Source organism: Macaca nemestrina, chromosome 1, assembly GCF_043159975.1.
Source record: "Macaca nemestrina isolate mMacNem1 chromosome 1, mMacNem.hap1, whole genome shotgun sequence".
In the NCBI taxonomy this organism is placed as follows: Eukaryota; Metazoa; Chordata; class Mammalia; order Primates; family Cercopithecidae; genus Macaca; species Macaca nemestrina.
Window position 1 is genome coordinate 170,406,027 of NC_092125.1, and position 17,121 is coordinate 170,423,147.

The 17,121-nt window shown below is 38.9% G+C and overlaps 1 protein-coding gene across 1 annotated transcript; it reads right to left on the reverse strand.

Moving 5' to 3' along the window:
• Positions 1-442: 442 nt before the first annotated feature.
• Positions 443-913, reverse strand: LOC139356816 (10 kDa heat shock protein, mitochondrial). Its single transcript, XM_071071918.1, has one exon. It carries the CDS (start codon positions 867-869, stop codon positions 561-563), a length of 309 nt encoding a protein of 102 aa, XP_070928019.1. The 5' UTR covers positions 870-913; the 3' UTR covers positions 443-560.
• Between the last annotated feature and the right edge of the window lie 16,208 nt (positions 914-17,121).

Genomic DNA, 17,121 nt, shown 5'->3' on the forward strand with positions numbered 1-17,121 from the left:
TCACCTGATAAGGTTACCAGTATATCGAGTGAAATCATGGACATTAACACACTGAAATGTTTAAAGTGTCATACCTATGGCATTATTTTTATTCACTTTTGAATCTAATAGTTACTGAGGGCAGGCTTTTCTTACTATTTAGCCACCCTTAGTTCTTTTTCTCTTACCTGAGCGTTTCTCAGTGGCAGATAGAAAGTTGGGTAATGCTTGATTGTGGTCTCACTTTCTCAAGAAAAATCTTCTGGAGGCAGAGGACAGTATGAAGTAGACATTGCACAACAAGGAATGCTGATTTTCCCAAAATGACTTAAAACATTCAGCAACTAGATTTCACAACAAACCGATCCTCTGGTAAGAAATTAGAGTTTAGTTTATTTTGATGATTTCTTTTGGTAGTAGAGTTGTTTGTTTTTGTTTTTTGTTTTTTGTTTTTTGGAGACACTGGATGTCATTAGTTTATTATAAAAGAGAACTATGGAAATTATTTACATGATGAAAGATTTCAGAACTTCAGTGGAATGGGCAGCTTCATGTTGATGCCATTTCAATAGTGATTTATTTCAGTCTAGGTACTTTCCAAGAATGTCACCATCTCTAAATAGGAAATAATCCTTGTCATCTAGAACTACTTTGGTGCCTCCATACTCTGGCAGAAGAACTTTATCTCCAACTTTCACGCTAACTGGTTGAATCTCTCCACCCTTTCCTTTAGAACCCGATCCAACAGCGACTACTGTTGCTTGCAATACTTTTCCTTGAGATTTTTCTGGAAGCATAATGCCTCCTTTGGTTACAGTTTCAGCAGCACTCCTTTCAACCAATACTCGGTCAAAGAGTGGAAGAAACTTTCTAAACGCTTGTCCTGCCATGACTCCCTCCGCCTCAGACTCGTACTCTGCTCTAGTGTAGCGCCGCAAGGCTGTTTTTGTTTTTTTGAGACAGGGTCTAACTCTGTCACCCAGGCTGGAATGTAGTGACATGATCTCGGCTCATTGCAGCCTCAATCTTGTGGGCTCAGGCAATCCTTCCACCTCAGCCTCCCAAGTAGCTGAGACTACAGGCACACACCACCACCCCCAGCTAATTTTACAAATTTTAAAATTTTTTTGTAGAGACCAAGGTCTCACTATGTTGCCCAGGCTGGTCTTGAACTCCTGGGCTCAAGGGTTCCTCCTGCCTTGGTCTCCCAAAATGCTGGGATTACAGGTGTAAGCAACCGCGCCTGGCCAATTTTTTTTTTTTTTTTAAAATCAAATGCATGAAAGTTTAAGAGAAGAAATCTGCAATAGTCCATCTCCAATTGTACTGCAAAGGAATATCATAATGTGAACATTGGACAGAGAAAATTAAGCCAGTGGGAGTGTTTTCTCATTTTAGTGAGATTGCTTCTGAACTTAGCAACTTAGCGTTAGGTATATGCAAATGACTAGACAGTCAATGAGTTGCTGCAAGAAAAGAATTAGTTTTAGTCATTTTTCTGTGCCATATTTGGCATTTTCTTCAGAGTGATTCAGTTAACATGTCTCTTGGTAATATTCTTGGTATTATTCCAAAATAATTTATTTTGGAAGCAGCAGTAAATGATACAACTAATATTTTAGAATATTGTAATAGCAAGTGAGTTCTAAAAACTTGAAGAACTTGGAGCTTATCTATTTGCTTGCTCTTTTTAAATGATTACAGCATGAAGCTTTGCTTCAGAAGCAGGGGCAATATGATTCTTATCAGGAATGTGAAACTGTTTGGTAACACAATCTGAAAATGGAATGTTTGAGCTGGTCTGTGAAGGTCATTGATAACCGGAGTACTGTCCAGGACCTTTCTCTGTGATTGGCCACCATGAATGATTATGGGTGGAGCTAACCGATAGAAGTCAGTTATGACCATAAGATTTCCCACATCAGCAACATGGAATTATAATGCCAGAGATTTTGCATTTTCTTGAATGCCACAAACAGAATCTTGGTTGATTGTTCTAGGAAGGTGTTGGGTGGACATACAGCTAAGAGTGGCAGACTGGAAGAAGCAAAGTCTATAAAGTAGCATAACTCTTGTGACATGTCTTTAGAGCCCCCAGGCCACACTTGCAGGTAACAAAACCAAGAAATATTAAGTGATTTGTTCAAAGTCACCCAACAAATTAGGGATGGAGCCAGAACTACCCTAGGTTTCCTCTTTCCAGTCCAATATTTTCTATATGCAAGAAAGGTAAATTATTTTTACCTTTGCAGGAAAAGTAAAATTTTTCCTATGTAAAAAGTTGAGGCAAAGGAAGCCCCTTGTCTGACCACCAGAGCATTTAGGATCATGGAATCGGATTATCTGAATGTTTAGAAAGACTTAAAGATTAAGGTTTTTGTTTTGTTTTTTTCAGAGATGAGGTCTCATTATGTTGCCTAGGCTGGAGTGTGGTGGCTATTCACAGGTTCGATTATATTGTACTGCAGCCTCAAACTCCTTGCTCAAGCAATCTTTCTTCCTCAACCTCCTGAGCAACTGGGACTATAGGAATGCCCCACCGTGCCTGCTTTAAGATTATGTCTTTGTTTTTGTTTTTTTGAGATGGAGTCTTGCCCTGTCTCCCAGACTGGAGTGCAGTGGCGCATCTCGGATCACTGCAACTTCCACCTCCTGGGTTTAAGCAATTCTCCTGCCTCAGCCTCCCGAGTAGCTTGGACTACAGGCACGCACCACCATGCCTGGCTAATTTTTGTATTTTTAGTAGAGGTGGGTTTCACCATGTTGGCCAGGCTGGTCTTGAACTCCTGACCTCAAGTGATCTGCCTGCCTCGGCCTCCCAAAGTGCTGGGATTACAGGCATGAGCCACCATGCCCGGCCAAGATTAGGTTTTTAAATGTTTTCTAATCCAATCACCAATACAACACTTGAATCTAATCTACAAAATCCCTGCCAAATGGTCAGTCTATGTTTACACACTTAGAGTGATGAGAAACTTGGCCTTTGATTTTTGTTTAGCTAGACTGTTAGAAAGTTTAGTCTTGGCCGTGTGCAGTGGCTCACGCCTGTAATTCCAGCACTTTGGGAGGCAGAGGTGGGCGGATCACGAGGTCAGGAGATGGAGACCACCCTGGCCAACATGGGGAAACCCCGTCTCTACTAAAAATACAAACAATTAGCCAGTTGTGGTGGTGGACGCCTGTAGTCCCAGCTACTTGGGAGGCTGAGGCAGGAGAATGTTGTGAATCCGGGAGGCGGAGCTTGCAGTGAGCCGAGATCGCGCCTCTGCACTCCAGCCTGGGTGACAGAGCAAGACTCCATCTCAAACAACAACAAAAAAACAACAACAACAAAAAACAAAGTTTAGTCTTATATTGGGCCTGACTTTGTCCTCCTGTGGCTACAACTCCTAGGTTTTAATTCTACTTTCTCGTAATTCAAAAATCAAACAATTAGCCATGGGAGTATATTATCCTTTACCCTCTTTCATGTATATTACCCTTGTCTTTCCTTTCTTTCAATGCTTTACGTTTTAGTAGGACATACTCAAATGCCCACTGGACCAATCAAATCTGTAAATACGCCTATTACCAATGTCTTTCAAGTTCATTGTGTAAAACAGGCTTGAAAACTCTCAAAGAGGGATAATGAAAGGGGAATTAGAGTCTAATTCAGGCCAGTTGTTTGACATCCTTGACGTCCTTTGCAAATGCTGATTTCATGTGGGTCTCAGTATGATTAATATAATTTACTGGGCCAGGTTATCTCAACCCATTTTCTAAAACTTATTGTTTGCTTTGTTATCTCTGTGTACTTTGTGATACTACAATTTCCACTGTCCATGGATAGTACTTAGCAAATTATATAAAGGTACCGTCTTTCATCCTGGTCTGCAAATATACTTAATTAACAATTTAGTTTTGTGTACCTTGTTTTGTTTGTTTGTTTTTTTGAGACGGAGTTTCACTTGGTTGCCCAGGCTGGAGTGCAGTGGCACGATCTCGGCTCACTGCAACTTCTACCTCCTGGGGTTCAAGTGATCCTCCCACCTCAGCCTCCCAGGTAGCTGGGATTACAAGGGTGCACCACAATGCCCGGCTAATTTTTGTATTTTTAGTAGAAATGGGTTTTCACCATGTTGGCCAGGCTGGTCTCCAACTGCTGACCTCAAGTGATTTGCCTGTGTTGGCCTCTTAAAGTGCTGGGATTACAGGCGTGAGCCACTGTGCCTGGCCGTGTACCTTGTATTAAGCAAATTTGATATCTAAAAGTCAGACTTAGACCAAAAAATTCAGAAAATGGGCCAGGCAGGGTGGCTCACGCCTGTCATTTCAGCACTTTGGTAGGCCAAAGTGTGTGGATTGATTGAGCCCAGGAGTTCAAGACCAGCCTGGGCAACACATCTCTACAAAGAAATACGAAAAATTAGCCAGGTTTGGTGGCGTATGCCTGTAGTCACAGCTATTCAGGAGGCTGAGGTGAGAGAATCATCTGAGCCCCGAAAGTTATGGCCACAGTGAACTGTGGCTTGCAGACCCACCCCACTGCACTCCGGCCTGGGTGACAGAAGTAAAACCCTGTTTAAAAAAAAAAAAACAAAAAAACAGAAAATGATTTTTTTTAAATAACAAGTTCCCTAAATGCCCCGAAAGTATAATTAGATAGAAAAAGTTCTGTTCCAACCTAAGATGTCTGGAATACTTCAATTACATAAAGCAAGATATAGACACTTGAAATCTCCATGGGGAAAAATAGAATTACAGAAATAAACTTGTAGATGAACAAATAGAAATGAGGAGATGAAATTCAACACAGAAAGGTGATCTGAATATTCTCACATTTTTTAGGGCTACAGATATGCTCCAAACTTTACTGTTTGAAAGCTAGTGGAACTTGCTGTGGCTCAACCTAAGATGTTTAGGTATCATTTTAACCAATCAAATGTTCACAGACTTGTAGAAAAGACAGGTTGAGTGTACATCAGATTTTACTAGGATTATATCCAAACCATCTAGTCAAAACAGAAACTGGGCTGGGCGTGGTGACTCACACCTGTGAACCCAGCACTTTGGGAGGCCGAGGTCAGAGAACTACATGAGTCCAGGAGCTTGAGACCCACCTAGGCAACATATAAAAGGTCTCTTTTATAGAGAGAACCTATCTCTATACAAAATTAACAAAAAAAAAATTAACCAGCCATGGTGGCAGGTGCCTGTAGTCACGGCAACGCAGGAGACTAAGGAAGGAGGATCACTTGAGCCCAGGAGGTCGAGGCTGCATGAGCCCCGTATTGTGCCACTGAATTTCAGTCTAGGTGACAGAGTGAGACCTTGTCTCTCACAAACCAACCAACCAGGAACAGAATTTGAAGTTTTCAGAAAATTCTATTATTTTTGTTTTTAATGCATTCCAATGTCAAGAAGCTTTTTCTTATGATCGAATCTAAGCCTCTAGTTTGAGTCACATGAAAGAAAAGTTGCAGCTGGTCACCGCCTCTTTGTAAGACCCTATATGCACAGATTCCATTTCTCTCTGGATCGTGAATACCTGAACTAGTTATAATGATTTTATGAGGGCCTAATAAGTGGAAAGATTCTCTTACTCATCTTATTCCCTATGTCCAAGTGAATAAGAGCCAATTAAGGCATGGAGGTAATGCTCACAGTACTTATTTGTCTGGTTCAGGCTTCTGCCTCTGCACTGACGATGGCCGAATTTGGTATTTTATAGTAATGTTTTGACGTCTGAGGCTAAGTACTACTATTATAAGAAGAATAGGAAATGTCATTTTATAAGGTCTATAAGTAAAGGGTATAATTCATTAAAAATTTCTGAAATCTCTTATACTCAGTGGCAAAGTTAAGTGTATTAGGTTGAAAATTCTTTCCAGAAAATATTATGGGCCGGCCAGGCACGGTGGCTCATGCCTTTGGGAGGCCGAGGCAGGTGGATCACCTGAGATTGGGAGTTCGAGACCAGCCTGACCAACATGGAGAAGCCCCGTCTCTACTAAAAGTACAAACAATTAGCTGGGCATGGTGGTGCATGCCTGTAATCCCAGCTACTTGGGAGGCTGAGGCAGGACAATCGCTTGAACCGGGGAGGCAGAGGTTGCGGTGAGCCCAGTTGGTGCCATTGCACTTCAGCCTTGGCAACAAGAACAAAACTGTCTCAAAAAAAACAAAAAAAACAAAAAAAACAAAAAAAAAAAAAGAAAAAGAAAAAAGAAAAGAAAAGAAAGGAAAATATTATGGGCTAACATCATAGGAACAAAGCACAAAACTGACTTTGGATCAGGTCTAGGCCATTTAGTCACTCCTCAGTATCTGTGGGGAATTGGTTCCAGGACCACTTGTGGATACCAAAATCTGCTCATATTCCACTTCTGCCATCTGTCCTGCAGAACTCGTGGATACTTTAGTCTGTGTTTGGTTGTGGATTTGGAACCGGCTGGTATGGAGGGCTGACTATATTTATTGCAAAAAATTCTTGTGTTACGTGGACCCACTGAGGTTCAAACTCACATTGTTTGAGGACCAACTGTATTTTGTTTTTTGCTGGAGACATTGAAAATATTTTCAAAATTCACTTAAAATTCAGTGTATTTTAGGTTATTTAATTACTGATATGCCTTTGTATAGCTTTTTTCATGTTTCACGGTTGTGTTGTTTTAATCTAAATTTAAAAATTTGGGGTCATTGTTTCTTCAAACTGCTTTTCTCTTCCCTTCCACTCTCTCTTCTCCTTTTGGGACTTCAATTACTCATATATTAGGCTGCTTAAAATTGTCACACAGCTCAATGGTGTTCTGTACCTTTTTTTTTTTTGTCTGCAGTGTTAAACTATTTTTAATTCTCCATTTTTTTTTTTTTCTTTACCTAACACAGTGTATTTTTCATCTTCAGAAGTTTGACTCAGGTTATTTTTATATCTACCATGTCTCTTTTTACCATGCTTATGCTTTCCTCTCTTTTTTATAATATGAAATATATTTATAATCATTGTTTTAATGTTCCTTTTTCCTAATTTCTAATCTTGGTAATTTCTTGGTTTGCTTCCATTGATTGATTTTTTTCTTATGATTTTAAGTCATATTTTCTGGCTACTTTCATGATTTTGTGAATTTGGGGCTAGACATTGTGAAATTTACATTGTTTGATGGTGGATTCTTTTGTATTCCTAAATAGTTTTGAGCTTTGTTTTAGAGTATTCAAATAATTTAAAAATAGGTACATCCTTCTGATGTTTGTCTTAGGTTTTTTTAGGTAGGACCAGAGCAACTTTTAGTTTAGGGCTAATTTGTCCCAACTACCGAGACAATATCTGCCTGTTGCCTTATATATTATGAGGTGTTTATTTTTAAACACCTGGCTGTTGAGAATGTAAAGTATTCCCATGCCTCTGTAAGCTCTGAAAATTATTTGACCTGCTCCTGGAAAAGTCGTTCTTTTTCCAACTTGGAGTGGTTGCTTCACATGCATGTGCTGATCAACACTAAGCTTAAGACTTGAGGAGGACCCTCCACAGATCTTCGGGTTCTTTTCCTTTGGTGCTTTGATACTGTCTCCTGTTTGGTGAATTCCAGCCACCTTGGCTTGCCTAAATTCTCCACTTTGTCTCTTCACTCAGGAAAACCACCTCATTTTTTTCCTTTCCTCTCAGAGATCATTGTCCTGTATTGCCTGTTATCTAATCTCTGAAAAATACTATTTCATATATTTATCTGATTCTTTTAGTTACTCCATCTTAGCCAGAAATGGCATCCTGAAGGTTAGTATATTTTAGGGCCCCTAAGTAAGAGGAATGGTTTCCAACTTGCTTTTAGTATATCCTAACAATGTTTAATACACAATATTTAAAGGTATTTATGTAAACAATTGAAATCTTTCTTTGGGGAAATTAAAACAACAAAACTTGATTGCATATTGTGATTTCATATTTTGCAAATGTTAATATTTAATCATATGCGGAGCCATTTAGCTTAAGTGCATTAATGTAACTCATTTAAAAGAGGCCAGTAATTGTCCTATTAACTCCCAGTCTGGATATTATCTGCTCTGCCCTGCTGGTAAGGCCAGAGGGGGGCTCTTCTATTGGCACCCACAGAGATTGCTCTGATCTGTTGAAAATCCTGTTAAAATCTAATTACTTAGGAGAATCAGCCAGGGAATATCTAATGAGCTCCAGGAAACCCACTAGAAGAAATTCTGTGTTACTAACGAATGAAATGTCTTCTGTCTTTCAATTATAGTGATACCACATGAACATAATTGCTGCCTTATAAAATGTGACTCTTGTTTGTTGTTTTTTAATTGTGTGTCATGAATTTTTTTCGGTCATGTGAAAATAACTTAATTTCCCATGGAGAAGACATGATGGTGCAAAGCTTAAATAAGTATAGTTCATTTCCTCAGAAATATTTGATTCTTGTTATCAAATGCTTATTAAAAAGTATTTACATTATTTAGTGAAACCACTACACAGGTGTAAATAAACAAGATGATTAAAAAACCTTGAATTTTTAATCTAGAATGAAAAATGTGTTAATCAAGAAACTCTGAAAAGAATCATTCTCTGCAATCATCTTCAAATAGTGCCAAAAGAAAATGATTTATTAAAAATGAAAATTCATTTATCTTATTTTGTAAATATACCTTTGGGAATCCTACCGTAGTTTATATTTCCTTCTCTCTTTAACAATTAACAACATCTTTTTCTTTTTTTTCCATATCTTACCTAATTTTATATTTCTACTTTGTTGACTTTCCATTTCCCTATATTTAGGACTTTGTTTTCTTTTTCCTATCTTTTTTCTTTTTGAGACAGAGTCTCACACTGTCACCCCACCCAGGCTGGCATGTAGTGGCATGATCTCGGCTCACTGCAACCTCTGCCTCCCAAGTTCAAGTGATCCTCTTGCCTTAGCCTCCCTACTAGCTGGGACTACAGGTGTGCACCACCATGCCTGGCTAATTGTTTTGTGTTTTCAGTAGAGATGGGGTTTCCCCATGCTGTCCAGGCTGATTTCGAACTCCTGACCTCAAGTAATTCTCCCACTTAGGCCTTCCAAAGTGCTGGGATTACAGGCATAAGCCACTGCACCGGACCGGGACTTTGTTTTCTTAAAATTGAATGGGTAATACATCATATTGGTTAAGAGCACAGGTTTTGGAATCAGATAGACCTGATGTATTCAAATCCCAGCTCTTCTATTATTTATCTAATATTTACAACAAATTTCTTAAGCTTCTGAGTCTCAGTTTCCATTTCTGTACAATGGGGACACATTATTATGTACAGCATTGCATAAGGTTGTTTGGAAGACTCTGTGAAGTATGTAAAGTTCTTAGCACAGTATCTTGCATGTTGTAAGAGCTCAAGAAATGGTAGTTATTATTTTTGAAGACTAATTAAATTTTGGAATATGAAAGAATTGTGATATCTAAGATTCATTAGAAACTAATGTAGGGTGAATTTCTATTATCCTAATGTACTTCTATCACCATGTTCCTATTAAATTTGTTGAAAAAATTAAAATGGGTCTATTTTTAGTAGCATGTCAGTGAACTTCATTCCAAAGTTTATCAAGTTTTTAGCCAATGTGTCATTTTATAACATGGATTGATTTCAGCAGATGACACTAGAAACAAAATGTGGTTTGGTGATACATTACTTAGAAAAATACCTGTCTTAGTGACAAATTATTATTAGAATATTATATAAGATTTTAATGATTGAGGAGAAAAAAGACTATTACATATTATTTCAACAATTAACAATGTAACTATTATTTAAAATTATTATCTGGCCTATAGAACTCTGGCAGTTGAAATACTTGTATTGACAGTGCTTTTATTTTTAATCATTTAATAACACTAAAATGAGATTTTCTCTTTTGCCTAATATATAGTCTAAAACATTTTCTTAATCAGACTATTTTGAAGCTTACGAGTTGCCTTGTAAAATGGTTCTTTGCATTATAATTAGATAAGGAGGTAGGATTGTTATAATAATGTTTTCACTTTTGTACTTTTATACTTAAAATTTCTTTCTTACATAATTCATTAATTCTTATAGCAGCTTTATGAACTAGCCATACAGTACTATATTATAGACAAAAAAGAAAACAGAGTTTTTGTATACATGTAGTTCTGATTACATTTCTAGTATAAAATATGTACATATAAATTACATAAGAATTAGAATGTTTCAACAAAATATTTAAATGCTTAAAATATTTTGTTAGTTAACACTTTATATAGATTTTGTTTGGCTCGTGGTAGCACTTTGGGAGGCCGAGGTGGAGGCCAGGAGTTCTTGATTAGCCTGGGCAACATGGAGAAACCCCATCTTTAAAAAAAGAAAAAAAGGCTGGGCATGGTGGCTCATGCCTGTAATCCCAGCACTTTGGGTGACTGAGGCAGGTAGACCACTTGAGGTTAGGAGTTTGAGACCAATGTGGACAACATGGTGAGACCCCATCTCTATTAAAACTACAAAAATTAGCCAGATGTGGTGGTGCATGCCTGTAATCCCAGCTATTTGGGAGGCTGAGGCAGGAGAATCGCCTGAAGCTGGGAGGCAGAGGTTGCAGTGAGCCGACATCGTGCTACTGACTCCAGCCTGGCTGATACAGAGACTCTGTCTCAAAAAATAAATAAATAAATAAATAAATAAATAAATAAATAAAATTACAAAAGAAAAAAACAAAATTAAATTTAAAACTCCAATTGAGAGATAATGGTACTATTTGGAAGGGGAAGATGTCAGAATTAATGAATTTATGGTGATTTTTGCTGTTCGTTGAAAAGTTTATAAGTAGTAATAAACATCGTGAACTTATTTTTTTTGGCAGAAATTATTATACTGTACTTGAGGACCAAGCACCAGCTAATTTGTTCATACAACAAATATTTATTGAGGGTTTTTTATTTGCCAGAATGGCGATGGCTAAGGTTTGAATATATGTGTCCCTCCAAAATTCATGTGTTGGAACTTAAACCCCAAGGTGATGGTATTAAGAGGTGAGTCCTTAGGAAGTGATTAAGTCACAAGGGCTCCTCCCTTGTGATTGGGATTAATGCCCTTGTGAAAAAGGCTTCAGGCTGCTAGGCACTTCCATCTCATTAGCCACGTGAGGACACAGGGTTCATTTCTTGTGCCCTCTGCTTTCTGCTCTGTGAGGACACAGCGACAAGGCTCTGTTATAAAGCAGAGAACAAGCCTTCACCAGATGTCTTATCTGCCAGGGCCTTGATCTTGGATTTCGATTTCCTAGCCTCCAGAACTGTGAGGAATAAATTCCTGTTGTTTATTAATTACCCAATCTAAGATATTTTGTTATGGCAGCATGAATGGACTAAGACTGGGTTGTAGTGTTGAACAAGACAGGCAGGGAAGAAGAATTATCAGACTTGTTATTACAGTGAATACTTTGCTACAATGTCAATTCATTAAACTTCACTCAGTCTAAGTCCCTGACAGAAAGTGCTTAGGTTGTTGTTATTAGCATATGAAACTACTGCCTAAGCCTGGCTTTGCTGGGTAATTCATATATCACTTATTAAGTCAACACATCTTTATTAAACCAGTTTCTGTTTAATAGAAAACAAATACTTCACTTTGACAATAGAAGTGAAAGCAAAAAAAAAAAAAAAAAAAAAAAGGTAGCCTTATTTCTTTTCCTTGTGCCTTTCCAATGTTAAACTCTGCTCGGCAAATTTTAAATGTCCAGCTCTCTGTAAAGTATGTGACACTGCTCCCTCACTCCAATTTTGCCTGGCCCATGGTAGGCACTTGATGACTTAATGTAACTAATAATCCTGTTATTCTAATGGTCCATACTTCTAGTTCTGGTGTTGATTCTCCCATGATAATCCGGCATAAAGCAGTCACAGGATCTACCCATTTTCCTGTATAAAAATGAATACAATGTTTTCATTTACCCAGTTAAAATGTATTGAGGATTATATGATATTCGTTTAAACTATTTGTTCCTTAACAATTTATTTTCATTTTTTATTTTTTGATTTTTCGATTCTTCAACTAAGACAGCAGAAGAGGTGATTTACTGTATGCTTGTTACGCTTGGCCATAAGTGAACACAGAAATGAGCCCAGAATGTTACAGGTCCAGGGTAAATGACCAACAGGGGCTGTTTTGGTATGAGCAAGGTGGGTCTCTCAAAGGTGGTCTTGGCGATCAGATGGTGATGGAACTTCTAGGTCCTTTGAGAGACAAGTTCTAGACAGTAGCATGCAGTCCAACAACTTATACCGGCATCCCCAGCCTCTGGTCTCCATGTGTCTGCTCCTGGGGCCTCCATGGGTGCACAAGCTAGCGGTTTACTTGGACACCTGTACCTCATCTTCTTTTGAGCTTCAGCCTGCACATTTGCTTCTTCCTCCACTTGGCTCTCATGGAGCGGAGGTTTCCAAGAGGATGGTGCTAAGGCCGAAAGAAAGCTTATTTTTTATTTATTATTATTATTATTTACAGACAGGGTCTTGCTCTGTCACCCAGGCTGGAGTGGCCCCTTCATAGCTCACTGCAGCTTCAAATGCCTGTGATCAAGTGATCCTTCCACTTCAGCTTCCTGAGTAGCTAGGGCTAAAGATGTGAGCCACTGTGGCCAGCAGTTTGAACGATTTGAAATAGCTGGCATTTGATCATTTTTTTGATCTACAGAAAAATAAAAATTTTAGACAATTCAACCTATTAATTTTTGCTAAGGTGTTTTAACTTGACCAAAAATGTAATAAAGTTACCAAAATAATCACAACTGCAAATATGTTAATTACATTACTGTTTATAGTTTTCTTTCTACCTTTCTATTTCACCTTGATTGCTGATATTTGCCTTGCTTTCTTCACTGAATTGTATTTCATTACCAAAAAATTAATTGAGTAATATACCTGTCACTCTAAATACTAAATTATATATTTTTTAAGGTTAATGAGCCTAGAGTCCAACAGGCTAGGTCTAGCAAGCAGTATTATTTGACTTCTTTGAGGACTTTTAAGCATCAGGGTATAGTGGGTGGTATTTAATTTCCAAATATAGTTACCGTTTAAAAAAATCAATTTCACTATTAGAAAGTATACCCAAAACTAATTTTCATTGTTTCTGACAATTTGGAAGACTTCATTAGTTCATAATTTGGAAATTATTACTGTGTTTACCCTGAAACCTAGAATTTCAAGCCCTGTTACACTCATTTCTGATTTATTCTGATAATACTCTGGAATAATCTTATAATCTTTGCAAAATACAGTTACGACAAAATGATGTTCTCTGCGGAAATTTATTATTCTATCTCTGAAGAAAATGGAACATCCCCAAAGTTTTTTTTTTTTCCAGAAAGACCAAAGATTATAATTCTTTTATTTTCTAAATATAAAGCAACCCCACTGAATGAGTTAAAGCTCCCCTAAGGTAGAGCTCGAGCTGTTCTCTATTTCACATCTTTTAAGGCAAGGCAACATAATTTAATTTGCCTAGCACTTGTCAAGAAATATGGCTGAAAAAGAGAGATGTAACCTGGTTCTTTATGCAAATATCAGGAAACCCTGATAGCTAGCTACTTATCAGTCAGTCAGTCTAGGAGCCCTCAACAAGTAACTCAAATTAGTGGTCCCCAAGTTTAAGACCTGTGGCTAGGCTTTCTTTTTTTTTTGAGACAGAGTCTCGCTCTGTTGCCCAGGCTGGAGTGCAGTGGTGTGATCTTGGCTCACTGCAAGCTCTGCCTCCTGTGTTCACACTATTCTACTGCCTCAGCCTCCTGAGTAGTTGGGACTACATGCACCCGCCACCACGCCTGGTTAATTTTTGTATTTTTAGTAGATACGGGGTTTCACCTTGTTAGCCAGGATGGTCTTGATCTCCTGGTCCTGTGATCTGCCCGCCTCGGCCTCCCAAAGTCCTGGGATTACAGGTGTGAGCCACCGCGCCCGGCCTGTGGCTAGGCTTTCACAGGTTGACAGCAGAATGAAAAAACTAAGGACAATATATATTTTCCATAAACAAAAATTTATTAAACTTAAATGAATGTTTGTATTTTTTCTCCTTTTTACTTTTTGTTTTTAATACAGCCTATCTTTTATGAAATTATACTAATTTTTTTACTGTTTCTCTTTGCTAAGATCAACAGCAATCCCATGTCACGTCCCCAAATCTCTTTTGAAATATCCTTGAAATCCTAAACTCTTGGAAGCACCTTTTACTTTTATATATCTGTTTTCTCACCTGTTAAATGGAGGGTGTTGATTCTGATTTCACTGGATCAGCGTGAAGGGTATATGAGATCTGTAGGTGGAAGTGGCTGGGACTGTACCTGGCACTTTATACATACTCCCAGCATTAGTTCAATATGAAACCCTGGTGTAGGCCTCAAGATTTCATCCAGTTTTCTTTTGTGGAGAATGAAGATCATAAGTTCAGATTGGGACACTACGTGGCACATAGTAGATGTCAAATAAATATTTTTCGTCTATGGAATACTAAAGTAGAAGAGTCTTATAGGCAGATTGATAGGAGGGTTAGGAGTACTAGAATGAGTTCTGGACAGGAAATCAGCAGTGCATAGATGGTAACTAAGTCAGAAAAATATGAACACAAGAGGCCCTGGGGCAGACAGTAAAGATTTTAAAACCCACAAAGCTGCACTGCCTCCTCAACAAACATGAAAAGGAAGGACAAACATTCGTGACATCCTACAATATCCTCATGGCAGTGGTTTGAACCATGTTCCTCTTAATTTTTTGGACTTTTTAATCTTCAATCAACGTCTGAAAGTCTTTGGACTCCCCTTGTTGAATCCTTAATTCCAGAGATAGAACATCTTTTCCTGTGAGGCTTCAGCCACTCTGGGTGCCGTTGACATTAGAGATAATTCTTTAGGGTGAACAAATATGTCAGAACTAAGAGATTGTTTAGGGGGTTCTTGAGTCAAGTGGGGTTATTCCCTGCTAAGAACTATATTCTTCTTGACAGCATGCAGCTGAAGAAAAGATGTACACAGGAAGGTAAGGAGGAAGGAGACCCCAGCCTAGCCAGCCAGAACTAATGAAGCCAGCCTGGCAATCAATGGGGTGACAGATGTTGTAGCCAGATCACTCTCACACCCAGAAGAGATGTGTGATTTTCCTACTTCTGTATAAAAGGGCAGCCAGAAAGACCTTTTTACAGCCCAGCCTTTGTTACCAGCTGTCTGGCTGTTGGTAGGACTTGTCTTTGTTTATGGCACCCTCCCCATTGCATCCCGAGGGTCCATTTACTTGACAAACTTCATTCTCATGTGCTGGGTCAGTCTGTCAGTTTGAATAGTTTTAAAGTTTTCTTGCCCTGGCCTTCCTTCCTAGATTTCTTCTCACTGAGAGTGGGCCTCAGCTAAACTGTGAAGTCAACCAAGTTCATTGTCCACAACTCTGGGATTCTTTCTGCGACCCTCACTCCCTGGCCCCCTGATGCCTTCTTCCTTTTGACCACACACCATATTTATACAGTCCTTGCCTTTGTGGAGATCAGAAAGACTGTTTGATAAATCAATACACTACAATATTTATGGCAAATGCACATGCAACTTTCTCAGACCCCTAACAAGCTAATCTGTGTTCACATCCACCCTTTACTTCTAGTTTCAATGTGTATTAGTCAGCGTTCTCTAGAGGGTTAGAACTAATAGGATATATGCATATATGAAATATAGTTTATTTTTTCTATTTATTTATTTATTTATTTATTTATTTATTTTTTGAGACAGAGTTTCGCTCTTGTCGCCCAGGCTGGAGTGCAATGGCACTATCTCAGCTCACTGCAACCTCCGCCTCCCAGGTTCAAGCAATTTTCCTGCATCAGCCTCCTGAGTAGCTGGGATTACAGGCTTATGCCACCATGCCTGACTAATTTTTGTATTTTTAGTAGAGACAGGGTTTCACCATGTTGGCCAGGCTAGTCTCGAACTCCTGACCTCAGGTGATCCACTCGCCTTGGCCTCCCAAAGTGCCTCACAAGTGCGAGCCACTGCACCTGGCCAAAAGAGAGTTTATTAAGGAGAACTGACTCACACGATTACACAGTAAAGCCCCACAGTAGGCCATTTGCAAGCTGAGGAGCAAGGAAGCCAGTGATGGATCAGTCTGAGTCCCAAAACTTCAAAAGCAGGGAAGCTCAGTGCAGCTTTCAATCTGTGGCCAAAGGCTCAAAGGCCTCTGGCAAACCACTGGTGTAAGTCCAAGGGTCCAAAAGCTGAAGAACTTGGAGTCTGATGTTTGAGGGCAGGAAGCCTGCAGCACGGGAGAAAGATAAAGGCCTGAAGACTCAGCAAGTCTGCTCCTCCATTTTATCCTGCCTGCTTTATTCTAGCCACACTGGCAGCTGATTAGATGGTGCCCACCCAGATTGAGGGTGGGTCTGCCTCTTCTGTTCCATTGACTCAATTTTTTTTTTTTTTTTTTTGAGACAGAGTATCGCTCTGTGCCCAGGCTGGAGTGCAGTGGCACGATCTTGGCTCACTGCAACCTCTGCCTCCCAGGTTAAAGCGATTCTCCTGCCTTAGCCTCCCGAGTAGCTGGGCCTATAGGCTTGCACCACCATGCCTGACTAAATTTTGTATTTCTAGTAGAGATGGGGTTTTGCCATGTTGTCCAGGCTGGTCTGGACAACAAAACTTTAAAAAAGTATAACTGATAAATGAATTCAGCGAAGTTGCAGAATACAAAATCAACACATAAAAATCAGTTGCATTTCTATACACTAAACTGATCTCATGTGATCCCCCGCCTCAGCCTCCCAAAGTGCTAGGATTATAGACTTGAGTCACTGCACTTGGCCAGACAATGCTTATTTTAATTAAAAAATGTTTTTCAGTGATCATGTCTTGATAATTTATAAAACCTCAATTTCATTCTTCTTCCTGCTGACTTCCCCCACCTTGTCATTTACACTGATATGTGAATTTATTGATCTCTCCAAACAAATAAGTCCAGATGGGAACAATATATTTCAGTAGATGTGTGCCAACATCATTCTGAAAAATGTTCCCAGAGGTACTGTCACCAAGACAAGTCTGTTTAGAATTTTGTCTATGTAAAGAGAAAAAAGCGATGATTATCCCATAGAAATTAATCTTTTGTGATAGGATTTAAGACCCCTGATTGGGGAAG